The sequence below is a fragment of the Ovis canadensis genome, chromosome 13, assembly GCF_042477335.2.
Source record: "Ovis canadensis isolate MfBH-ARS-UI-01 breed Bighorn chromosome 13, ARS-UI_OviCan_v2, whole genome shotgun sequence".
NCBI lineage: Eukaryota > Metazoa > Chordata > Mammalia > Artiodactyla > Bovidae > Ovis > Ovis canadensis.
In genome coordinates, this window is record NC_091257.1 from 85,329,795 (window position 1) to 85,354,739 (window position 24,945).

Here is a 24,945-nt window from a genome sequence, read left to right on the forward strand (position 1 = left end):
GGTTGCATCGACGGGATGGAATGAAGAGCGGGCATTTATTAAGTTCCTGCTGTATTTCAGGACTGAACTGGACGCTGGGGTGTAAGCGTGAACGTGACCTGCTCTCACGGAATTCCAAGAGACAGACCATAACATCAAATTCAAGCGAATATGAAATTATAGCTGTGAGCCATGTGAGTGAATAATACGAGGGTCCGATCCAGCCTTGGAGGAGGGTCGGGGGGGATGCTGGAGGTGGGATTAGGAATTCCAAGCTGCCCCTAAGAGGGGACTTTCGAGCGCCTAATGCTTCACAAAGTCATTTCAGGTCATCTCGAAAATCCTGCAAGGGCGGGGGCGCTATCCCCATAAAGCAGAAAGCGGGGTCAGACGGGGGAAAGAATTTACCAAAGTAGCACAGCGAGCTAGGAGCAAAGCCAGGCAGGCTTAGGTCGGCTCGATTCCCAAATCCTGGCTTTTCCGCCGTTCCCGGTGCCGGGGTGGCGGCGGGCCACGGGTATGGTCCCTCGGGGAGCGCTAGGGCGCCGGGCGGGGCGGGGCGGGCTGGAGCCCGGGGGCGGGGCCTGGAACTCGTGGGGCGGGGTGGACTGGGACCCGGGAGCCCGGCCTGGAGCTCGGGGGGCGGGGCGGGCTGGAGCTCGGGGGCGGGGCCTGAAGCTCGGCCCCGCCCCGTACACTGTAGGTGAAAGGGCGCCCCTGGGCGTGGGGACCGGGCGGGGCGGGCCTCCCTGGTGGGTGGAGTCTAGACGGATTGGGACCTGCAGAGGCCGCCCTTAGCTCGTGGAAGGGGCGGAACCGGGATCTCGCCCAGTCCTAGAGGAGCCGGAAGTGGCTAGGGAGTGCGGGGCCGGAGACACTTTACCTGCTGACCCTGTGGCCTCAGGTAGAAGCGGCGGCTCCGGGAGCCCGGAGTCCAGTGGGCAGCTCCCCAGGTAGGGCCCAACCAGGGCCGGAGATGAGATCCCCGTCCCCCGCCCCACCCGGCCCCGCCCATCTGGCCTGCCATCTGACCCTCATTCCTTCCCGATCCCGGGCCCGAGTCCCTCTCCAGATATGCGAAGGGAACTCCGGGGTGGTGAAGCCGGGCCTCACTTCTTCCCTCTCCCCGACTCAGCGTCTCCGGGGTCCCGGGACATCCAGAATGGGGGATCGGGAGAGAAGGAGATATAAAAACCTCTCTGGGGAAAAGTTTCACCACCCCCAGCTTCACCCCTCAGGCAGACTGTGTGACGCTAGGGAAAACACCCACCCTTTCTGGTACTGAGTGTCCTCAGTTGCGGGGCCTTGCCCCGCAGGCCCTGAGACTGGGCAGGTCAGAGGCAGCAGCTGTGGAGGCAGCTAGGGATCCTGGGTGGAACTGTCTCTTGCACAGCTGGAGCAGGGCTGACCCTCCGACACCCTCTGGTCCTAGACAGAGCACTACTCACCACCATCCCTGAATCTGGGATCCCAGAAAGGCTGAGGGCTGACACCCAAGCAGCTTGTTCTGCCTTCCCTGTGGTGGGGATGTGTGCAGGCCTGGTGGGGTAGGGTGGCGTGTAGATGTTTGTGGACTCTGAGGCCTGGGCACCCTGGGAGGCCTGCCTGGAGCAAACAGCGAGGCCACCATTGTGCAGAGCCTTGAATGCCAAGTTCAGTCTGAACTGTCAACTCAGGGCAGGGGCCGTGTATTGGAGTCTGACCTGTCCTGCCCTCAGCACCAGCCTGAGTGAGTGAGGACTGTCACGATTCCAAAAACAATGCTGCAACTGATAGGTGGTGTGGGGGGGCGTTCAGTGCCTGTCGCTGCTTTATACCAGTTATGTCATGAGTTACTCAGGCATCCCTGTGTTATTGCCATTTAGGAGGCTGCAGCTGAGGCTCAGAGAGATGAAGTGACTTGCCCAGGGTCATAGCTAGTAAGGGTCAGAGAGACAGTCTGGTGTCTTAACCACACTGCCTGCTGCCCCCCCCAGGATCTGGGCGTTGGTCATAAAGCCTCGATCTAGGACAGCAGGAAAGAGGGGGCCAGATGAGCAGGAAATTGGGGAATAGGCTTCAGAGGCCTTGGGAGGGAGGGATAGCATGAGTCCTTAGAGGAATTCAGCTGACCAAGTTCCCAGGGGAAGGAGACATATTTGGTTTTAGACCTGTGAGTTTGGGGGTAAAGGAGAGTATAGGAGAGCTGAGCAGAGCTCTCCTCCATCCAGAGCAGACCAAGGAGGCAGAGTTGGTCCCGGAGACAGGAGGTGTCTTCAGGAATGGGTGCGGGTAGAGGGGAGGGAGCCCGGGGCTTGATTCACAAGACTCTCCCCCTCCCCTCCAAAATACTGAGCAGACAGAGGTGGGACATCCACTCGTGAGCAGGGGAGCAAGGAGAGGAATGAATTCTAGGCTCCCATGACATTAGAGCTGAGAAGGTCTGAGAAATCCAGGCCGAATTTCATAGAAGGGGAAACAGGCCAACAAGTTACTTGCCGGACCACATCCCACGAGTGGATCAGAGGAGGACCCGGCTGCCCCCTCTGCCACTCAGCTTTCTCCTATCTCAGTAGCTCTCAGCTGGGGGCAGTTTTGTCCCCCAGGGGACATTTGACAAAGTGTGGAGACAGTTTGGTTGTTAGGAAGGAGAGTGCCACTTGGCATCTAGTGGGTAGACCAGGAATGCTGCTAAACGTCTTACAAGCCGCCCACCAACACCACAACAAAGAATTATCCCAGCCCCAAACAGAGGTGGTGGTCAAGTTGAGAAACCCAGGAGCAGGTGGAGCTGAGCCTGTCTCCTCCGCCCTCTCCCCGCCCACCCACCACGGGCTCTTCTGCTCTGTGCAGGGCAGAACGTTGCCCCCACTCCCGGGGTGCCCCTCCCCTGCTCTTGCTCCTTTAAAACAATTTTTTTATATATACTTATTCATTTATTTTTGGCTGTGCTGGGTCTTCCTTGCCGCGAAGGCTTTCTCTGGTTTTGAGTGGGTTCTACTCTTCATTGCGGTGCGTGGGCTTCTCGTAGCGGTGGCTTCTCTTGTTGCAGTGCCCGGGCTCTAGGGTGCAAGTGTTGCAGCTCCTGGGCTCTAGAGCGCTGACTCAGTCATTGTGACGCATGGGCTTAGTTGCTCCCCAGCATGTGAAATCTTCCCGGACCAGGGATCGAACCCGTATCCCCTGCATTGCCAGGTGACAATGCAGGATTCTTAACTGCTGGACTCTTTGCCACTGAGGAAGCCAATCCTTGCTGCTTTGTATTCCTAGAAGCTTCTGGAGTCTTCTCTGCTTTTCCTGGGCTCAGTGATCTAAAGCCCTGCCCACCACATGTCTCTCTTTGTCAGTGGGTCTCCCATATTTGTACTGTAGTGTTAAGGATGGAGAAACCAAAGTGGGAGTTTTCACCTACCACACAGCAGGTGTGCCTTGCAGGTAAAAGATGTGTTCAATTTGAGTGACATTTTAGGGGTCCAAAGAGTTTCATTTTATCCCAATTTTTTACTTTAGCAATTCTCATGGGACCTTATGTTTGTGAAGCTCTCGGTTTCTAACTAGCTCCCAGGTGATGCTGGGCCCTGGAACAGCACATTTGGGATTTTGGTGAGACATTACAGGGCTGTGTAGAGAGGGCGGCCCTCTTTGTAGATGACCGTGGCATGGTTTGGGGACCACGGAGGGGAAGGAACCATGGTATGGAATCAGGAAACCAGGATATGAGTCATCACTCCCTCCCCCCATCTACAGCCTGCTAGCTTCATAGGGTTCAGATAAGTCACTTGACTTGTTTGACGGGTGATCTTGCATGGCAGGTCTGCCTGGAGGATACAGGATCAGAAGGAAGTGCCCTGTGAAGGTGGGATGGTTTGGGTCCCGGCAGTCAGAAGGGTATAGCCCACTGCCATTGGCCATCAGGGAAGGAGTGATGAGCTGAAGCTGGCGGGGCGGGCACCCGGCCAGCGTGGAGGTGGCTGTCATTACGGCCCTGGCTCTGCTCTGCAGCTGCTGCGCGGCCCCTGCCTCTGGCTGACCCAGCTCTGCCTGGTGTGAGAGCCGGAGGGACCGGTTTAGCTGGGAGAAGAAGGAACAGCTGTAATGGGCCAGGGGCCAGCCCAAAGCCTGAATGCGGGTCTGAGAGGTGGGGTCAGGGCTGAGAACTATGACTTAGAGACACTGAGATCAGGTCATGGCTGTGAATGGGCTTCCCACATGTCCCAGGGAAACTGGGAAGAATTTGGGAGTTTGGGCTTTAAATTTTGTAGTGTGGGCCCAGCTGTGGGGGATGCCTTAGTGCAAGCATCTGAGAACTGAGCAAAGCCTTGGGTACCAGGGTTACCTCCACCCTTGGTCCCCCACACATTAGCCACAATCCTTTTAACTCCTAGGACCAGGAGGCAGCAAGCAACCCATTTCTCAGATGGGAAAACTGAGGTCCCCTTCTCCCCTCTGCCTGGGACTGTCCCATATGACCCATGGGGGCCCTGGGCCTGATCTACCATGAGGCTGGCCCCTCACTGTACCCTAACATGGGGTGCCTGCGCTCTCCCTGCCCCTACAGTCAAGCCATCCCAGGGGTTCACAGCAAGGGCCCTGCAGCCACCCAGGCCTGGGAGCAAATCCTGGCTCCTCTCCTGATGAGTGGTGAGATCGTGGACAAGTCACTCCGCCTCTCTGAGCCTCAGCCTGGCTTGTCTGTAAACAGGGATAATGACCTGCTCGGCCGGCCTGGCAGGTTGTCAGGTTGTCGAGACGAGGAGCCCTGCCACTGAGCACTGTGGTCACGATTACTCATGGCATTTAGAGGCTTGCAGCGCCCTGGATGGCCTTACCCGGTGCCCCAATTTGACAGAGTGAGCATCACACTTGGAGAAGGGAAGGAGCCCCACGGCTGGTTGGGATCAGAAGCCACGTCTTCAGGCGCCCCTCCCAGCCCATCACAGCTGCCCATCTGCGGAGGCACTCCGAGGACCACCAGGACCACACGCCGGACACTGAGGTAGGTCCCAGGGGATCAGGCTGCGGGGCCTTCCCCAGAAATGGGGTGGACCCAGCATCTCTACTTTTTCACCGGCACAGCCATGAACTACATGGGGCAGCTGGCAGAGACCGTGTTCGGCACGGTGAAGGGCCTGTACCAGGGCCTGAACCCAGCCACGCTGAGCGGGGGCATCGACGTGCTGGTGGTGAGGCAGGTGGACGGCTCCTTCCGATGCTCGCCCTTCCACGTGCGCTTTGGCAAGCTGGGCGTCCTGCGCTCGCGGGAGAAGGTGGTGAGTGTTGGGCAGGAGAGGGGCCCCCCGGGGGTGGGGGGTGGGTTCTGGGAGCCAGAACAGGACCCAGACTTCCCTGGGGTGGCAGTGCGTCCTCCGGGCAGGCTTCCCTTCTTTTGTATTTTCTTGGGGTTGGATCGGGGGTTTGAGTCCAGGAGGGTCCCTGTTTTCCCCTGTAAGCAGCATATCAGGGCAGGCTTCCGTACTGGAGCCGTCAGACCGGCTTCAGCTTCCTAAGACCTTACCTGTGTGTTCCTGGTAAGTCACTTCACTTGTGTGAATGGGTACATTCTCATCTCCCTGATGATGAACTCGGAGCTCACTGGGGAGAGGTGGGGGGAGTTACTCACAAGTTAGTTCCTTCCCCTTAGGAGACCGGCTCTGTCTTCCAAGTTCTGGTCTGGTGAGCCCAGGCCCCCTTCACAATGGGGTGACTTTCCCAAATCCTAATAGGAGAGTGTAACCTTTCGGAAGATGGTGTAGCTGACTGGTTAAGGGCTTGGGTTGTAGCCTCAGACTTTCTGAGTTCATAGCCTTACTTGGCTACTTCCCAGAAAATTACTTAACCCCTCTGAGCCTCATTTTCCTCATCTGTAAAGTGGGGATGATGATGGGAGCTATGGCCAGGGGTGGTTGTGAAGATTAAATGAGATGGTCTATATAACACACTCTAGAGAGTCCCCAGGAAAGTGTCGTTATTAACACTTCATGTCATGCGCAGCTGTTTGGGTGCGCTCCTGGGTGTGGGGACCACCAGTGACAAGATGGATCATGTTCTGGGACTTCCCTGGTGGTCCAGCAGTTTAAGACTCCATCCTTCCAGTACAGGGACATGGGTTCAGTCCCTGGTCAGGGAACTAAGATCCCACATGCCGCATGGGGTGGCCAGAAAGTTAAAAAAAAAAAAATCATCTTCTTGTGCTGATGGGCTGTGGGAGAGAGAGGAACACAGAAACCAAGGCATAAACAAGAATACTGAGATGGTGAGCAGAGACCCTCGGAGTGGGGATCAAGGGGCGCCCCAAGGTGGGGAGGGAAGAGAGAGAGCCAGAAAGTGCAGTGCACTGGGGCAGCAGGCAGCCTGTGTCCCCAGGACCAGCCTGGAGGCCAGTGGACAGGAGGTGGGAGTGGAGGATGACAGCGGGGACCCCAGCCCCACCACGCCCTGTTACAGGTGGACATCGAGATCAACGGGGAGCCGGTGGACCTGCACATGAAGCTGGGGGACAGCGGGGAGGCCTTCTTCGTCCAGGAGCTGGAGAGCGATGAGGTGAGCGCGTCTTCACTGGTGACCCCTCTGGGCAGGGCCTGGGGTTTGGGAATGCTTTACCTCCGTGAGGAACTCGGAGGCCAGCGAGTCACAAGGCCATGCGACCACCGCCCCATCCAGCCTCCAGGCCTGTTTTCCCGCCCCCTCAGCCCTGCCCCTGCTTTGCTCCACAGGAAGACGTGCCTCCCCGCCTGTGCACGTCACCCATCCCTTGGGGAGGCCTGGCGGGGTTCCCTTCGGACTCCCAGCTGGGCACCACCAGCGAGCCGGACGCCAGCACCGCGGGCATGGCCTCCAGCGGGCGGAAGAAGAAACGGCGCAGGAGGAAAACCAAGCGGAAGGAGGGCGCTGTGGCGGCCGATTCTAGTTCAGAGGAGCTGGAGGCGGGCAATGGGAGTGAGCCATCCCTGCTGGAAAAGCCAAGGCCGGAGCCCCCAGGGTATGTACGGGGCTGCGGGTGCGGGCACGCCACCTGGGGTTCAAGCTCAGTTTCCTCTGCTGATACTGTGTGACCCTGCTCAGGGTACCTGTCCTGTCAGTGACTGTTTATTTCCCTGTGGCCCCCTCAGCAGCATCCAGCCAGAAGGTGCGTCCTCAGCGGAGCCCAAAGACATCTACCCCTACTCTGACGGCGAGTGGCACCCCCAGGCCAGGTGAGCGTCCAGGTGGGCCACAGGCAGAGACTCAAAGCCAAGGTCCCAGAGGGGTCTCCTCGTACATTTTGCTGATGAGTAATGATACAAAACATATTTATTGCATTTACCAGCCTGTATATCTTTTGTGTAAAGTGTTGATATTCAACTGTCTTGCCCATTTTTTTTTTTTTTAATTGCAGTAAAATACACATGGGACTTCCCTGGTGGTCTAGTAGTTAAGACTCCATACTTCCAAGGCTGGGGGCCTGGGTTTGATCCCTGATTGGGGAACTAGGATCCTACATGCTGCACGGTACAGCCAAAAAGTTGAAAAGAAAAAACATAGCATTTATCATTTTAACCATTTTAAAGAATTTCCTGGTGGCTCAAGTGATAAAGAATCTGCCTGCAATGCAGGAGACCCGGATTCGATCCCTGGGTCAGGAAGATCCCCTGGAGAAGGGAATGGCTAACCACTCTAGTATTCTTGCCTTGAAAATCCCATGGACAGAAGAGCCTGGCAGACTAAAGTACATGGGGTCTGACACGACTGAGCAACTAACTCATCTTCAGCCATTTTAAGGGACACAATTCAGTGGCATTTCGTATACTCACGATATTGTAGAACCATCACCCCCCTCGAGTTCTAAAGCCTTTTCACACCCTTAATGGAACCCCTAAACCCATTAAGAAGTCACAGCCTGGGGCTTGCTGGTGCCCCAGTGGTTAAGACTCTATACATGCAATGCAGGGAGTGTGGGTTCAATCCCTGGTTGGGGAAGTGAGATCTCACATGGCACACAGCCCAAGAAAAAGAAGCCACAACTTTGCTCATTGTTGTTTTTTCTCCTTTTAATTGGATTGCCTTCTTATTGTTGATTTACAGGAGTTCTTTATATATTTATATATTCTTTATATATTCCAGATCCAATACAGGTATAAATACATGTTACCAAAAAAAAAAAAATGTTCCCAGGCTGGAGAGGGCGGCAGGGGGTGGCCGGCTGGCTTGGAGGCCCCTGAGTTCTTGCTTCCTGCAGCCTCTCACCAGGTGAGCTAACATCTCCCAAGAGTGACTCGGAGCTGGAACTGCGGACCCCCGAGCCCAGTCCCCTGAGAGTGGAGTCCCACGTGCAGTGGGCCTGGGGGAGGCTGCCGAAGGTGAGTCCCCTCTGTGTCAGTCCCCCAGCCTTACCTCTCAGAGGCTCCATGGCCCCTGCAGGTCAGGACTGGAACGACTGAGACTTGGCCCGCCTCCCTGAGGCCTTGCAGGCTGTGGGAAGTAGGCCCTGCCCCGTCCCCATCATCCCCCATCTGTTTGATTGAAGGTCGGCAAAGCTGAGTGGCCCGAGTCCTCGGTGGTCGCTGATGCCAGCTCCAGGACAGCCTCTCCACCTCAGGGGGCGCCCAGCACCCCTTCTGCCTCTGTGATTGGCGTGGACCCTCCAGGACCCCCAACCCTGCAGAGAGGGGCTGGCACTGACCTTCTTCAGCCTGACACGGAGGCGCCCGCTCTGGCGGGTCCCCCTCTCTCTGCCCCTGAGAGGGAGGAAACCAAGACTCAGAGTTCGGGGGACGCGGGGGCCCGTCCTCCGTCCAAATCCTGGAGCTGGGCTGCTTTGGAAGACCCTGCTCACACCCGGAAGCCAGAGAGGGTCTCCCAGAGGAAAGGCGAGTGATGGCCGGACCCCTCCCAGTGCTTCCCTGGCCTCAGGTTATCCCCTGAGTGGACTCCGGGACTTCAGGCACATTTAAGCACCTACTGTGTGCACTGTGTCTGGCCCAGCCCTCCTTGTGGAACTCACAGTCTGTGGAGCAGACAGATGACACGGGCGTAAAGCGGGGAGAGTGTAACGCGGTGCATACCAGACAGAATCATTGGTTGGGACGGGGGCTGTTTAAATCATGGGCCTGGGGAAGGCCTCTCTGAGCGGGTGATGCCTGAGCTGAGACGTGGGCCATAAAGATCCAGCCAAGTAAGGACCAAGGGAAGTGAATTCTAGGCAGAGGAAACAGCATGGTGATGAGGAGGGAGAGAGGTTTCGTGTCTAGGAACCGAGGCAGATGGTGTATCTTAAGTTATGCCAGGGAGAGTGTTAAGAGAGGAAATTGGCTCCTGAGCTGTCCACATGGGTAGTCACTGGCTACATCTGCCTATTTAAAATTAAAATTAAAAGTGTATGTTGCTCAGTCATATCCGACTCTTTGCAACCCCGTGGACTGTAGCCTGCCAGGCTCCTCTGTCCATGGGATTCTCCAGGCAAGAATACTGGAGTGGGAAACCCATTTCCTTCTCCAGGGGATCTTCATGACCCAGGGATTGAACCGTGGCCTCCTGCACTGCAGGCAGATTCTTTACTGCCTGAGCCACCAGGGAATTCCCAAATTAAAATTAATTAAAATGAAGTAGCACTTGGAGGACTTACCTGGAGGTCCAGTGGTACAGACTCCCCACTTCTACTGCAGAGGGCAAGGACTCAGTTCCTGTTTGGGGAACTAAGATCTCATCACGCCACGTTTAAGTATGCCCCACGACCTCGTGTGGTCAGCAGCTACCGTAGTGCACCACCAGACCTGGGACCTTCCCAGCCTTGTAGACGGTTAACCCTGGACCAGACAGCGCCACCTTGTGGTGCTTGGGGGTAGGGGACGCAGAGTGCTCCCAAGAGTCCACCTTGCTGGGTTAGGCCGACAGATGCCCCCGCCTCTCCCGCCAGGTTCCCTGAAAAGAAGCCAGCACCTGGGCCCCAGTGACATCTACCTGGATGACCTGCCCTCCCTGGACTCTGAGAACGCAGCCCTTTACTTCCCCCAGAGGTGCCCGGGTTCTGGGCTCCAGGGTGTCTTGGGATCGAGGCCCGTGGGGCCAGGGGTCGGGTAGCAGGGGCCAGGCCCTCCTCCCAGCCGCCTCCTCCTATTCATGTCCCTGTTGGTCCTTTCATCCCCAGCAACAGTGGGCTGGGGGCCGGGAAGCAGAGTGCACCGGACAGCCTGAAGCCCTTGGGGGACTGCAACCCCGACCAGGAGCCAGAGCCCACTGCGGACACAGCAGACACAGTGGCGCTGTCCCTCTGTGGGGGCCTGGCCGACAGCAGGGACGTCTCTGTGGGTATGATCGGCAGTGGCCCCTGCCCTCCCTAGGACTGTCACTGAGCCCAGGGGGCAAGAGAAGGGAGGAAAGACCCTCGAGGGTGGGCAGCGGAGGTGTACATGAGGCTTCGTGGAGCCCACCCTCGGCCAGCAAGTGCTGGGCGTCCCCAAGACCCCGTGAAGCTGATGTTAAGTGATGCCGAGCTCTGACTCCAGGACGGCCTGGGGTGGGACCGGCAGACGCCAGAGCCCTGGGGAGCCAGGAGCCCTGCTCTGGTCGAGCTGCAAGAGGCCCCAGGGGCAGAGATGGGGCAGCTGGGAGGGGTGGGGACAGGGGGTCACACGGGACATTAGCCTCACCTCTCGCTCTCTGCCTCTGCACCCAGAGAAGTTCAGCCAGCACCTGGTCTCCTATGAGGACCTCGCCCAAAACCCTGGCCTCCTGGACGACCCGAGCCTGGTGGTGAAGATCAACAAGCAGTGGGTACTGGGACGGGGCCGCTGGGTTGCCCCTCCCTCCACGGCCCTGACGCCCCATCTGTCTCTGCAGACATTATAACTGGGCTGTAGCTGCCCCCATGATCCTGTCCCTGCAAGCCTTTCAGAAAAACTTGCCCAAGGTAATGGTTGGAGCTCCCCCCGGATCTCCTGGGGGAAGGGGCCCCTTGGCAAGGAAAGGGAGGGTGGGCAGAGATGGGCCTGGGGCTGATTGACGGCAGGACCCACTCGGGGAGGAGAGACTCAGGCTCCCTGAAGCCTTGCCCCAGGCGGTGTGGGCGAAGCACCCCTCCCTTTCCCTGGCTTCCTGCCATGGATAAGTCCATTTGGAATGGATTTGGACTTCAGAGGAATTCAAGGCAAACCAGAGGCCACAGGGACGTGCCTTCAGCAGGAGCTTTTTGGACCTGAGAGACAGTCTTGGGAGGTGGAGGTCCCACCCCTCACCTTCCCCAGAGACCCTCTCCAGGCTGGGCTTGGGATCTTGCTTTATCAGCACACAGTTGTTGAGTACCTACTATGTGCCGGGCCCAGACCAGGGAGAGTCATGCCCTCATAGGGAGATATTTAACCAGAGACTCAGTCAAATGAGTATACAGTTCAACTGCGAGAAATGGGAAGGAGGGGTCTGGGGTGCTTTGAGAGCCTCCAGCAGGGATTTTGCTGACGTCTGAAGGGTGAGTAAACGAGGGTGGGGAGCAGCCTGTGCGGATGCTCAGAGGTGGAAGGTCCAGCCTCTGTAGTCCCTCCCAGAACCTCCACCCCGCACAGGGCTGACCTGCACCCAGCCCTTCTGCCCCTCGGGAGCCATCCAGGGCCCCGCCCTATCTGGCCCATCCTTATTAGCTTGGTTAGGCTTGCCCGAATGACCGGATGTTGACAGCAGGTGCCTCTCGTTGGTGCCGCTCAGCTCTGCCCTCTGGTTGGCTGTAGGTCTAAGCTGGGACCCCAGAGCCTGTGGGAAAGGAGAGGGTCTCCCCCGGCCCCCCGCTTGGCTCTCCTCACCTTCAGTTCAGTTCAGTTCAGTTCAGTCGCTCAGTCGTGTCTGACTCTTTGTGACTCCTCACCTTAACCCGGACAAACTTAGGAGAAGGACCAACTTAGGAGAAGCTCCACCAGCCCAAGTGATTGGCACTAAGTCCCTTAAGTCGTGCCCAATTCTGCACAACCCCATGGACTATAACCCGCCAGGCTCCTCTGTCATGGGATTCTCCAGGCAAGAATAGTGGAGTGGATTGTCATGCCCTCCTCCAGGAGATCTCCGCGACCCAGGGAGAGATCGAACCCGCCTCTCTTACGTCTCCTGTATTGGCAGGCTGGTTCTTTACCACTAGCAGCACCTGGGAAGCCCCAGCCTCTTCCCTGCCTAGGTGGACACCCTGGCACTTGTCCTCCTGACTTGGGTCCTCCATTCTGTATTTGCAGGAAGCTGAGAAGTCTCCTAGGTGGGCCTGGGCTGAGCTATCCCTGGGATTACCTAGCACAAACATAATCAGAGTTTTTCACAGGGTTGTGCTGTCCCCACCAGACAATGATGGTCACGTGTGCAGAGAAGGAGGCTGCTCAGGGGATAGATCACTAACCTTAGGAATTACCCATGTTGGTCTTGGAGGTTGAGGGTGGTATTGACTAGAGACTGTCCCCGCCGCCACTTGGTGGCATTATACAGGGAGCACCAGATCTTGAGAAACTCTCAAAGCACTGCCTTCAGCCACCAGAGTAGGGCTGATGGTAGTAGATCTTGATTCATGAGATCTGGAGGCCAGGCCAAGGCTGGGCTAGAGCTAGGGGACCAGCTCTAGCTGGGGTGGGGTGGAGGCAGGCAGAAGTGGCCTTTGTTCTCCCACACTTATCTCCTAGAATCATTGCTCAAAATCCCAAGATGGGGGTGAGTAGGCTTCTTTAGCCTCCACATGTAGATAGCACCTTGCTTTAGGGTCAGCCCTAGACTCTGGGTTCATGGGAGTACCCAGGGCAAGGTAAGGTGGGTTTGTGTGGGGCAGGAGAAAACACCAGTGGCCTTCCTCTGCCGGCAGAGCACTGTGGACAAGCTGGAGAAGGAGAAGATGCCCCGGAAGGGAGGCCGGTGGTGGTTTTCCTGGCGACGCAGGGATTTCCCAGCCAAGGAGGTGGGTGATCATGGTCCCAGGGCAGGCCCCGGATGGGCAGCGGGCAGGAGTTCACTAGATGGATATTCCCCCCACAGTGCAGCGCCCAGAGGGAGAAAACCACAGTGCGGGAGCAGCGGGGGTAAGTCAGGTCTCGTGGCTGGGGCTCTGCAGCTGGAGCAGGAGCTGGGGAGGATGGCCGCGGGGGGCGGATAGAGCCAGCACCCCTCCCCTGCCGTGGGTCTTTGTCATTCCGCAATCACTTCTACACCCCTTCTTTTTCCTGGGACATGTCCCCATTTCACAGATGGGAAAACCTACATATACCGAAGGTCTCACAGCCAGGAAGTGGCAGAGCTGGAAGGGGTACCCAGAAAACTGGCCCGGACAAGGGGCTACCTTATGAAGGAGTGGGGCATCCCCTCTCCCCCAGGGGCCGGCTGACCTTGCTTCCTTTTCTCATGTCTGAAGCGGCCCAGAGTGTCCAAGGCTGGGAGGGGGCATGGGGGCCGGTTATCGAGGATGGGCTGACTGCTCCCGCGGCAGGTGGGACTGGCCAGGACAGAGTTCTCAGTTCACCATCTCTGAAGCAGGTGCCAGCATCCTGACCATGGAGAGCACCCTGGGGGCTAGGCGCCCTGCGTCTCCGCTCGGGCTCTGTGGAGTCACCCTTTTGGGTTGAGAGCCCCCTGGCCTGCGTCCTGCTGCCTGCCACCACCCTCTAAATTGGCAGCCCCTAGAGGGAGGGGTCCGTAGAGGTGCAGGGACATGCAGCAGGCTCCCTGTGACCTGGGTGAGGGGTGGGCGCTTACGGGAGGGAAAGCCTTGCCTGGGGGAAGTGGCTTGAGAGCTGGTCCGCCCACAGGGAGAAGACAGAAGCCGTGAGCAGCGAGGACGACACCCTGGACAGCCCCGTCATCCTAGAGGCCCCCTCCCCGCCCCCCTCGCCCCCAGCCCGTGCCCGTTCCTACAAAAAGTCCCTCCGCCTCTCCTCCAGTCAGATCGTAAGTGTGTGCAGGTGTGGGGGAGGCGGGGCTGCGAGAACTGTGTTCCCAGGGCCCTTAGGGCCCGACTGCAAAACAGCTGTGTTCACCGAAGCCCAGAATCCATCCACCAGTGTCTGCCACCTGCTGGCCCCTGCATACCTCCTCTGGGGACACCTGTCTGTGCCACTTCTTTACATGCCAGCCCCCTTTTTTTTTAGTTGAGTTTATTAGAGAAATATGAGAGGTAAAGACACCCAAGTGACAGAAAACTCAAAATGCCCTTTTCAAGCCAAATGGGGGTCTGGCCTTGACCTCCCCAAGTGAGTGAAGTCGCTCAGTCATGTCCGACTCTTTGTGACCCCATGGACTGTAGCCTACCAGGCTTCTCCCTCCATGGGATTCTCCAGGCAAGAGTGCTGGAGTGGGTTGCCATTTCCTTTTCCAGGGGATCTTCCTGACCCAGGGATCGGACCCGGGTCTCCAGCATTCCCGGCAGATGCTTTACCTGCTGAGCTACCAGGGAAGCCCAAAAGGACTTCCCCCAAAAGGACAAGAAACTGGTGGGTTAGCAACACCATTCTCTGGCAACCACCTCGCAGGGGCGTCTCAGCCAGGACTGCTTCCCACCCCTGGACAAAGGCGGGGAGAATACAAGCCCACTCTTTGGTGGACGCTCTGGCTAGAAAAGCCGCCTCTTATGTATAGAATCTTAGAATATCTACCTGCAGGGACTTCCCTGGTGGTGGTCCAGGGGTTAAGGCTTTGCATTTCCAATGCAGGAGGCACAGGTTTGATCCCTGACAGTGGAACTAACATCCCACACACCCTGCAGCATGGCCAAAAGCAATTAAAAAAAAAAACATGTCCCTATAGTGGGTTGGCTGGCTCTGGGTCTGCCTTTGGAAGCTACAGGAAATCAGACGCTGATGACAGCCTCTCAAAGACTCTGGCAACCCTAGGCCCCCACGTCACACCCGCCAGTCACTGTGGCTCCTGTAACAAGAATGTTTTTTTCCCAAGTGTGACTCTGGCCAGGGAGGTGCCCAGCAGGGTCTGTCAGCCTGGTACAGAGTAGCTGCTATCTGTGTGGTTCCCAGGGGCACACACCCAGCTCGGGGATCAGCCAGGTCACAAGCTGTGACCCTGATTCTTCTCTTTGGACCAAGGGCAGGGCTAGGCCTCTCTTCCGGGGGAGATGTCACAGGTACCCTAGCCTCAGGCAGAGGGCGGCCGGTGAAGATCCCCTCAGGGCTGGCTCCGCAGATTGGGGTGTCTCCGCCCAGAGCAGTGTCGGCCCCGAGGCTGCCCTGAGAAACCTGGACTGGGGTCACGGGCCAGGCTTGGTCCATGAGCTTCATCTCAAAGCTCCCATGCCCTCCTTGTGGCCACCTTCTGCCCACATGGCTGCCTCTGATGCACTCAGGAAGGTTCCTGAGTTGGGAGGAACAGGAGAAAGAGGCCTGTGGAGTGGCAAGACTATGGTGTGGGGGTGGTGGTGGAAGGACAGTGTCCGGCTGAGCCATGGCCCCCCTCCCCCTGTCCAACCCCAGCAGCGCCTGAACCTGCAAGAAGGTGCCAACGACGTGGTCTTCAGTGTGACCACCCAGTACCAGGGCACCTGCCGCTGCAGGGCCACCATCTACCTGTGGAAGTGGGACGACAAGGTGGTCATCTCTGACATCGACGGCACCATCACCAAGTGAGGCGGGGTCAGCCGTGGGCTGGGAGGGCCTGGGGACTCGCCTCCCTCTGTGCTAGGGGAGGGGGCAAGAGAGACAGGGGCCCGCCCTCCCAGCGGGCTATTGGGGGGTAGAGGTGGGGGCTCACTGTGCCACACCCACTGAGCTGGAGGGCCACTGTCTCCAAGTAACCAGATACTTACTCTGTGGGTCTAGGTCGGACACTCTGGGCCACATTCTGCCCCAACTGGGGAAGGACTGGACACATCAGGGCATCACCAGTCTCTACCACAAAATCCACCTGTGAGTGCCTGGGCTGGGCGGGGCCCCAGGGAGGGAGTGACGAGATGTCTGAGGCCATCCTGGCCTCCAGCCCAGGAAGCCAGGCTTGGGGACCCAGGGCAAAGGAGGAGCCTGGGGCAGGTCCCTGGAGTGGGGAGACCTGCTGGCCCTCAGCTCTGTGAAAGGCTTATCTCGTGGGGCCGGGGTCGGGGCCTGAGTCTACCTGCTGGCCTTCCTGGCAGTCTGTAGATGAAGCCTACAGACTGGCCCAAGTCCTCGCCTCAGGCCTGGGTCCGCCTGGGCCTTGGGACTCCGTGCATGTGCCTTCTCCCTCCCGGGCCTGGCTCAGCTGCCATCCTAAGCCCCTCCCGGCAGAGGTGCCAGGGTTGCTCTTAAGCTGATTGAAGCCACAAAGACGAGGTGGGTTGGGACAGTCTTTTGATTCCGCGTCTCACCCCCAGAAATGGGTACAAGTTCCTGTACTGTTCAGCACGGGCCATCGGCATGGCAAACCTCACCAAGGGGTACCTGCAGTGGGTGAGCGAGGGGGGCTGCGGCCTCCCTAAGGGCCCCATCTTGCTGTCTCCCAGCAGCCTCTTCTCTGCCCTGCACAGGTAACTGCCCTGCGGGACGCAAGCCCACCGCTGGGGTGGGGTGGGGCGGGGCGGGGTGAGGAGGTATGCAGGCCTCGCTCCGGCGTCCGCTGGGTCAGACCCTGCTCATCCGGTCGCGTGCTAACCCCCTCCCTGCCCACGGCCCCGGCTGCCACAGGGAGGTGATAGAGAGGAAGCCGGAGGTGTTCAAAATCGCCTGCCTGAGTGATATCCAGCAGCTCTTTCTGCCCCAGGAACAGCCCTTCTATGCTGCCTTTGGGAACAGGCCCAATGTGAGTGTCCCCTCCTAGGGGAGCAGGGGGCACTGAGCTACTGGCTCCACCCCTCCCGGCCCCCTGACCCCTCCTTGTCCCTTGTAGGATGTCACTGCCTACCAGCAGGTCGGCCTGCCTGCCTGCCGTATCTTCACGGTCAACCCCCGGGGAGAGCTCAGCCAAGAGCTGATAAAGAACCACAAGTCCACGTGAGGCCCTGCCACGTGCCCCCATGCCCCAGCCCTCTCCCCAGGGCCCAGTGCCACCTACCTACCTGCCCCTGGGGACCACCCCCCTTCCCCCCCAGCCCCAGGCCCAGGGATCCCAGGCAGAACACAGGGTCTCCACCTGTTGTGATGGAGACCTACATCTCTGCCCGCAGGTACGAGCGGCTTAGCGAGGTGGTCGAGCTCCTCTTCCCGCCTGTGGCCCGCGGCCCCAGCACTGACCTGGCCCACCCTGAATACAGCAACTTCTGCTACTGGCGGGAGCCGCTGGCCCCCGTGGACCTCAATGCCTTGGCCTGAGCCTGCCTCTGGCTGCCCACCAACCATGGCCAAGGCCAGAACTGACTGTGTCCCAGGGCGTGGGGCTCGGAAAGCTGGGTGCCCACTTGGCCAACCTGCTGAAGGGGAGGAGAGGGGCTGCGAGCTGGCCATGGCCTCTCCTGTCCCTGGGTCTTGGCCAGCTGAGCTACGGTCAGGGGGCAAGGGGGTCACTGCTCCAGGCCTCTGCATGGCCCTGCCCTGTAGCCAGGAAATGATTGGGTCCTTGTGGGGATTCTCTACACCCTTGATGTCTCTTTCCTTCTCACCTGGGACCTGGGTTCAACTCCTGACAGGACAGAGATGAGAGAGAGGCCCCTCTGAGGCTTGAGGCCTGTACACCCAGGAGAGGAGCCAACCATCCAGGGAAGAAATTGTCTTCCAGCCCTCTCTGGGGAGCCTGCACTGTGCCCTCTGAAGCCAGATCCTCCGTAGCCCCGGCCCCTTCCCACAGCTCTGGAGCCAGCCAGACATCACTGTGGTCCCTTGCTGGTGCCCTGGTGTCTCAGCCCATCCTGACCCCAGAGGCGCTAGGACCGCCCCCAGATGCCACACACCCGGCCCCTCCCCGCATCTCCAGAGGACACAGCCCTAGATTCTGCTGGGGCAGGCAGAGGATGACCTGCCTGGCCCGCTCCCCCCACAGCCCTTGCTGGTCATTTCACCATCCACACAGCTGCGGTATGAGTTTGTGAAGGGGCTGTGGGAAGCAGGGCTGACACCCCACTGCCGCCACCCCTCCCACCGCCTTTGGGGAAGAAAGGACCTTTAGATGGGCTAAAAGCTTTAATCCAGGCTTGCCCTACCCACCCCCCGACCAGCACCAAAGTGGAGGGCAGAACACCAAATGTCAGGAAGGCAGAAGGTGGGGCTGCGAGCTAACACGGGGGCACCCAGGCCCCTGCGGGGGACCGAGGCCAGAAGCCTCAGCAGGGATGGGTCTCCGTGGGGTGTGTGAGCCAGACAAACGCTTGTGTTCTCATGTTGTCATACCTGAATTTCTCACCCCGTTGTGAACATCCGCACAGGGCTGGGGTTTTCCAAGGATGTCGGAAACTAGGCCTGGAGCCCTTGCTCTCCAGCCGTGGCCTCCTGCCCAGGGTCTGGCCTCATTCGGGCCATGACGTCCATGAGGGCTGCCCTCTGGAGGGAGGCTCTAACCTGGGGGGGGGGCTTTTCCCCCAAATGGAAAGCAGGGGACCAAGCGGGGACCAGAGTACCCTGGAAACATCTTTGGGGAAGGGAAGGCAAAAAAGGATAAATTACAGTGGGAGGGGCCTCCAAACATCCTTTCCGCCAGGAAAACACAGCTGCCTAAGTCCTCACCTTGGGGGAGGATCAGAAGGAATAAAGAGTGCTCTCGCCGAGTCCTTGTGTTTCCATTCTGTCCTGAAGGAGCCAGGGGGCGGGCGGTGGAAACCTCTAGTCCTCGGTTCAGAAACAGTATCCATGAAGCTGCCAGGTAGGAGGACTGTGCCAACGGGCACCGCCTTCCTGAAGAAACTGAGCCCAGATGGCCGAGAAGAGAAGCCAAAGGGACAGGGTGGCCAGAAGCCTCCGCAAGCCTGGAGCTGTCGTCTCTGAGCCAAGGGAGCCACAGAGACCGTGGTCTGAGTAGGGACCTGGAGGTCTGTGCGCAGCTGTCGGCCGGGGCGTCTGCAGAACAGTTTGCAGACTAGATGCTGAGGTCTCTTAGGGCCACCCCGGCCTCGAGGCATGAAGTACCAGCCTTGACCGTGATCCCAAATCGTCCAGCTGGTGTAACACCTAGGGTGGGTTTTGGTATCTGGACAGTCAGGTGAAGCTGGACCAAGACTGTTCCTTCAAACCCTTCCGAAATGGCATCCATGCTGGCCAGGGGAGGCTGGGAGACACTGCTGGGCAAGGCTGGGCTCTGGTGTGGGGGCGGAAGTGGCAGGGAGGGTCTGCTCCCAGGGTTGGTGGGATCTGAGGGGGTCTGGGTCCCGACCAGCCCACCTAATTGGCCTGCCCTGGCCGCACCCGCTCAGCCAGCTGGGCACGGCAGGCCAGCAGGTCATCCTGGAGGCGGGCGATGTCCTTGGCGTGCTGGGCCAGCGTGCGATTCAGCTGGTCCACATGGTCCCACAGGCCCTCCCTGGGCCCCGACGACTCGGCTGGCAAGCTGTCCAGGCCCGCAGCCAGTAGGCCCAGCCTCCTGCAGGCACCTTCCACTTGGGCCACCCTCTGATCGAAGTGTCCCACCGCGTGCCGGAGCTCCTGGGCCGTGTCCTGGCAGCGGCTCAGCCCGCCAGCCACCTCGGCCATGCTGGCCCTGAGCTGCTCCAGCTCCCCCCGCAGGCTCAGGACCTGCCTGTGATCGGCCCGAAGCCGCGAGCCTTGGCTGCTGACCTGCTCCTGGATGGCATGGACCTCAGCCTCCACCTTGCGTTCCCGCTCGTCCAGGGACGTGTTGGCGGCCAAGAAGGCATCGGAATACTGGCTGACGGAGTCGCTGAGGCCCGTGAGCGACTTGCTCACAGAGTTCAGGTTGACCTTGAGCAGGGTGATCTCGCCTTGGAGAGAGCTGCCTGTCGCTTCCGCCAGCTGCCCCTGGACCTCGGCCACGGTGCCATTGAGCTGCTGGAGCAGGACTGCATGGCTGGCCACCTGGCGCAGGAGGGCCTCGCTCCGGCTCTGCCAGGCCTTCACCTCGGCCCCGAGCTTGTCCAGGACGGCAGAGGTGGTGCCGGGGGTACACGAGGTCTCCAGCGAAACCAGCCTCTGCTCCAGCACGGCCAGCTCCGTCTGCACGAGGGGCCGAGCCGGCCTGCCTGGAGGGGCGCGGTCGTGGCTCGGCTCCCCAGCCAGCGTCACCAGGCGTTCCTCCAGCCTCTGCACACGCTCTTCCAGCGTGGTGTGGAAGCCGCGCGTGCCCCAGCCCCCTTCCTCCGTCCCCAGACAGCAGCCCTGGGCTCCACCCCCTGTCCCATTGGCGGTCTCCACGCCCTCCAGCAGCCCATCCATGCCCCCCTCGAGCATGGCAGCAGACAGCCGCGTGAGGTCATCCCCATCGGGGGTGCCGCGGCCCCGGTGGGCCTCGATCACAGCCTGCAGGTTCCTCTCGAGGCTGTCCACGCGGGCCCTGATGAAGGCCAGCTGCCCGCAGCAGCTGCCCCCGCCAGCCACACTCAGGCCCTGCAGCCGGGTACCCAGCTGTGAGAGTTCCCGGCGCAGGGCCAGCTCTCGGCCATCGAGGCTCTGGTGCAGCCTCTGGTTGGCCGCCTGGCCCTCCTCACACTGCTGACGCACCTCCTGCACGTGCAGGTCACACGTGCTCTGGACGCCCTGCAGCTTCTGCTCGAAGCCGTCCAGCAGGCTGCCCCAGAGCCGGTGCAGCCGTCGGTCCACATACTCATCCAGCAGCGCCAGGGAGGTGAGGGGGGATGGGGGTGCCTCCCGCAGCCGCTGCAGGTGAGCCTCGTGGCCGAGGGCCAGCCCATGCACCTTGTCCAGCAGCTGCACCTTGGTCCGGAGTGTGTTGCTCACTTCGGTCACTTTGCTTAGGATCTCATCCAGGGGCGGGCTGAGTGGTTTTCCAGCTCTGTCTCGGGGGCTCACAAAGCCCTCAGGGATGACCCCAAAGCCCACAGGGGTGGCAGGAGCCCTGGGTCCACCAGTCATCCTACTGGGGTCGTCATGCCTGGCCACGAGGCCGCTGAGGGTACCATATGCTTGTGCCAGGCGCTGGACGTCACCCTCCAGGCGTTCCAGCCGTTCACCAAACAGCCCTGGGCCTTTCCTTCCTGGGAAAGAGGAGGCGAGAACCCCAAGAGTATCACTGGCCTGGCTCACTCAGCTTGTCCCATGGCCCAGACGCTGAGAGATTTTCTGTTCTAAGCTGACCTTGCTGGGCATGGCCCCTCCCCAGCTGTGGCAGCTCTGGGGGGCTCGCCCTCACGCCCAGAGTGAGATGCACCCTCCCCAGCCCGGCTCGGGCTCCACTGGCCTGGGTCAGTCCCCAGAAGCCTGATCACCTTGGTGGGGGTCTCCGTGGGCAGACTCACCATGGGGGCTTGGGGCCACTCTGCTGGAAGGAAGGGGCCTGGGGCCCGAGCCCACCTGCCCCAAGGGACTCTGGGTCTCAGGCTCCGGCTGAGGTGGTGTGGCCCCGTGGTCCGTGAGGTGCTCGGGACAGCCTTCTCCAGCGAGGCCAGGGCAACAACGCCAGGCGAGGTCCGTCACCATCTTGTAGCCCACCTTGTATCTGGGTCTGAGCACTGAGCGGTACCTGGGCCAGGGGCGGGAGAGGGCAGAGCACTGTGTCTGTGGGCAGGGGATCCTGCCCCCTGCTGGGACCCAGGGCTGCTCTCAAGACACTGGCAGAAGGGCTGGACGTCTCCCAGCTTCACTCCCCTGCCAGGATCTCCCCCTTGTCTGTGCTAACAAGGCAAAGGGGTGGCAGCAGGCCTTCCAGAGGCTCCGAGATGCCTTAGGGAAGGGGCAGGTCAAAGCCCCGCCCCACGCTGTTTTGCTGGGGCCAAAGACTAGAAAGAATTTAGCCCCCAGACTCCCCAGACCACTGGGAACCCCTCTGGCTCACCCTGCCATCGGAAATTCCAACTCTAGCTTTGGCAGCACCATGAAAACTTCTGACAAAACCCAGCCTCTCCCCTCTGGGTAGGTGAGAGGCAGGGCAGAGAAGCTGAGGCAGACAGCCTCACACTGCCTGGGGGCCACTCCCTACCTGGGGGGCCTCTTACTTCCTTCCCCTCCCCCCTGGCCTGCTCAGAGAATTCAGCTCTGGCCCCGGAGGCTGGCGGAAGGGCACCTCTGAAGCTGAGCAAAGCAGAGAGGCCCAGGGATGCAGGGGAGTGCTCCCCATGGGGACTCTCTTCTGTTTACCCACTGATACACGGGAGCAAACAGGTCTGTTTTCAGACACACGTTTGAATATCTCCAAGTACAGACCTGTGTGTCACACCTGTGTGCAGCACGTGCTCGGCCCACCCATCTGGCTGAAGCCCCAGATCTTGGGCTCCCAGCCTCTTACCCTTGGCCTGCCTTCTCCACGGTCAGCACCACCTTCCCTGGGTCTGCCCAGGGGCCCCCTCTGGAATCGGCCATTGCCAGTGTGACTCTCTGCTCTCCTCTGTCCCCACCCCCCTCTGCCTTGTGCTGCTGCTCCGCTGGGACCCTCTGTGAGCTCCAGCCTGAGCCTGCCCTGTTCTCCGCCCATGTGAGCTCAAGGGAAGGCCCTTTGGAGTCCCAGGAGTAGAAGCCCTGGTGGAGCTGGCTGCTACCCTCCGCTGAAGGCAGGCCTGGAGCTTGTGCCCTGGGATCCTGAGTGGGTGGGATGGGGGTGCACTCACGTGACTGTCCCAGGGCACTTGGGCCCCCAGCCACACTGCCGGTATTCAGCCTTTAGGTAGCTCTCTGCTCCCTCCTGTAGGACGCAGGTCACATTCCTGTGCACGATGTAGGCACAGAGGGCCCTGCAGGGGAAAAGAGCATCCTTGGAATACCTGGCCTGTGCCAGGCCCCCTGAGGCTGCTCCTCCTCCCCTCCCTCACTGCAGGCCTTAGCAAGAGACCAGACTCTCATCTCTCTGCCTCTTTTCTTCCCTGTCCCACCGAGCACCTTGGAGGATCGTAGTTCCCCGACCAGGGATCAAACCTGGGTCAAGGCAGTGAGAGCACCGAGTCCTAACCACTGGGCCACGAGGGAATCCCCTTCTGTGCCCCTCCTTGTCCCTGGGTTCCAGGGCCCTGGTCTTGGGTCCAGCCCCACTGCTGGTTTCTCTGATCCCAGCCTCCCCATGGGATTGGTCACTGGGCTATGTAAGTACAATATTGAACCAGGCGCCCGGTGCAGCCACCCTCCTGGCCCAGGGAAGAGGCCCACCCTGGGTTTCCCATGCCACACTCCCCACCCCACTCCAATTCCTTCACTGGCTCTTTGCTCCTTATCATGGCACTGAAGCTTCTGAGGTCCCAATTTGGTGCCTTTGAGACCGCACTTCACACCTTTCCTCCCCTGACTGACTCCTGGGGAAATACATCCCAGGTTGGAGTTTTCCCGCCCCTACCTTAGCTCCTGGTTCCCTGCTCTCAGATCACTTTTTGTACCACCTCCTCCAGGAAGCCGGCACTGATGCGTCCAGGCCTACCGAGTGTCAGCCATGGGCTGGCTGGCTCTGCTCCTCCTATAATATCGCTCAAACTCAGCGGGAGCTCACATTCAGCTAGCCCCTAACTCACCTGAAACTACTCAAAACCAGACGCTGTGGCAGGGGAGGCCGCTGCCTGGCAGATGCCAACTACCTGCGGACTGGACCCCATAGAGCTCTGGAGCCACAGCGCAGCCCCAGGACCCAGGGGCCCCCTGACCAGCTCTGCGGCCCAGCCACATGGGGGCTCCTCAAGGGCTGCGCGGGTCCAGTCTGACCGCGGGAGGGGGCGAGCCACAGGGCGCACGGCTCCATCTCCTACCTGGCCGGGCAGCGGGAGAGAGGAGATGCCCCGGCGCGGGATGGGGGTGGCCCCGCGTGCTCCGCGCGCTCGGACCGTCCGCCCTCCCTCCGCTCCCTCCACCTGGTCCGCTGCTCCCGGAGTCTGCACACAGCGCAGCTGGAAAATGTTACTTCGCTGGAAAGGTTTCCGCGGGCACTGCCAGGACCCCAGCCGCCGCGCCAGGCCCCCTCGGCTTATTTTCCTTCACCAGCCCCGCAGCCCCCCGGAGCGTGGGGCGCCCGGCCGGGCGGGGGCTCGCCCTGGGGTGCCCGGCGCCCCCGCGCGCGCGGCCCGGGGCAGGTGGGAGCGCCGCCCGGGGCCCAGCCCTCCCGCTTCCCGCCCGCGGCGCGGCCCGCGCTTACTTGTGCGGCCCCGGGCGCAGCCGCGGGCGCCATCCCGTCGTGTAGAGGCTGTAGCGGGAAGCACCCGGCGGCGCGGGCCGCGTGAGGAGCGGGGTGCCCTTGGCCTGCGCCCCTGAGAGCAGCGCCGCCACTGCGCACAGCCAGACCGGCAGGCGGCGGCGGCCCATCGCGGCCCCCGGGGTCTCCACCTGGCCCCGCGCGGGGCCCCCGCCGGGTGTCAGCCCGCCGCCCAGCCGCTCGCCCGTCCGGGTCTCGCCGCCGGTCGCGGCCGCCGGAGCTCGCTGGCCCGGGCGCCTGGCGCTTCGAGGCGGCTGCGTCCCGCCGAGTGGCCGGCGCTGCTCGCGCCTGGGGCCGCCGAGGGGAGGCGGGAGGCGGGCTCTGTGCAGATTAGCATAAACTTGGGGCCGCGTCGCTCTCCTCCGCCGGCCCCCTCTCCGCCGCCAGCCCCCCGCCCCAGCTCCCGGCTGACGCCCGCGAGCGAGAGGTTAAGCAGGGAGCAGCCCCGCGGTGGCAGGGGCGCAGGTCGTCGACGCCCCGGGGGAACCCCCCCAAACACACCCATCTGCCACCGTCGTCGTCCGCGTGCACCCGGTGGCGGTGAGAAGTCGAGCCAGACCCCTGGGACCGGCCTGGGCACGGGGCTAAAAGCCGTCCATCCGCGGAACACACTCATCTTCAAAGCCCGTGAGCGCCCTTCAAAGCCAGGGCTCTAAAGCCGAGATGACCGTGTTTGGGAACGCGCCAGCAACACCTCTGTAGCCACCTCCTTGGAATACGCCCCAGATTGTCCCTATTCGCTTTCTCTGCCTCCCTGAAGCCTCACTGTCCCGAGGTGCCCAGGACATCTGATATCTCTGCTGACCCCTCCCCAGGCATCTTAAGCCCTCTCTGCTCCGCAGCCCAGCCCGGTGGTCAGGTTGTCCT

General features: G+C 60.5%; 2 protein-coding genes across 12 annotated transcripts; one reads left to right on the forward strand and one right to left on the reverse strand.

The window, feature by feature from the left end:
• Positions 1 to 18,556, forward strand: LPIN3 (lipin 3). 11 transcript variants are annotated; one of them, XM_069548562.1, is made up of 21 exons: positions 1 to 173; positions 4,808 to 4,954; positions 5,035 to 5,228; positions 6,403 to 6,498; positions 6,672 to 6,937; positions 7,068 to 7,151; positions 8,174 to 8,294; positions 8,462 to 8,804; positions 9,851 to 9,950; positions 10,082 to 10,242; positions 10,610 to 10,703; positions 10,774 to 10,843; positions 12,758 to 12,850; positions 12,928 to 12,971; positions 13,695 to 13,833; positions 15,366 to 15,514; positions 15,711 to 15,797; positions 16,238 to 16,390; positions 16,548 to 16,662; positions 16,750 to 16,853; positions 17,027 to 18,556. In XM_069548562.1, exons 3-21 carry the CDS (start codon positions 5,037 to 5,039, stop codon positions 17,169 to 17,171), a joined length of 2,556 nt encoding a protein of 851 aa, XP_069404663.1. In that variant the 5' UTR covers positions 1 to 173; positions 4,808 to 4,954; positions 5,035 to 5,036; the 3' UTR covers positions 17,172 to 18,556. The 11 variants fall into 11 exon arrangements, with proteins under 11 accessions (XP_069404663.1, XP_069404670.1, XP_069404662.1 ...); XM_069548569.1 differs by having other exon boundaries at positions 15,369 to 15,514; XM_069548561.1 differs by lacking the exon at positions 1 to 173 and adding an exon at positions 738 to 883.
• On the reverse strand, positions 17,957 to 24,378 carry EMILIN3 (elastin microfibril interfacer 3). The gene is made up of 4 exons (XM_069548573.1): positions 24,022 to 24,378; positions 22,520 to 22,642; positions 21,215 to 21,438; positions 17,957 to 20,953 (listed from the first exon to the last, which is right to left on the reverse strand). Exons 1-4 carry the CDS (start codon positions 24,186 to 24,188, stop codon positions 19,167 to 19,169), a joined length of 2,301 nt encoding a protein of 766 aa, XP_069404674.1. The 5' UTR covers positions 24,189 to 24,378; the 3' UTR covers positions 17,957 to 19,166.
• Positions 24,379 to 24,945: the final 567 nt, after the last annotated feature.

Coding starts and splice junctions, on each gene's coding strand:
- EMILIN3 (XM_069548573.1), bottom strand. CDS start 24,188: ATGGGCCGCCGCCGCCTGCCGGTCTGGCTGTGCGCAGTGGCGGCGCTG. Junction 21,439..22,519: donor AAGTGCCCTGGGACAGTCAC/GTGAGTGCACCC, acceptor CCCCTGGCCCAG/GTACCGCTCAGTGCTCAGAC. Junction 20,954..21,214: donor AGTGGCCCCAAGCCCCCATG/GTGAGTCTGCCC, acceptor CCTCTTTCCCAG/GAAGGAAAGGCCCAGGGCTG.
- LPIN3 (XM_069548562.1), top strand. CDS start 5,037: ATGAACTACATGGGGCAGCTGGCAGAGACCGTGTTCGGCACGGTGAAG. Junction 5,229..6,402: donor TGCGCTCGCGGGAGAAGGTG/GTGAGTGTTGGG, acceptor GCCCTGTTACAG/GTGGACATCGAGATCAACGG. Junction 10,704..10,773: donor GTGGTGAAGATCAACAAGCA/GTGGGTACTGGG, acceptor CTGTCTCTGCAG/ACATTATAACTGGGCTGTAG.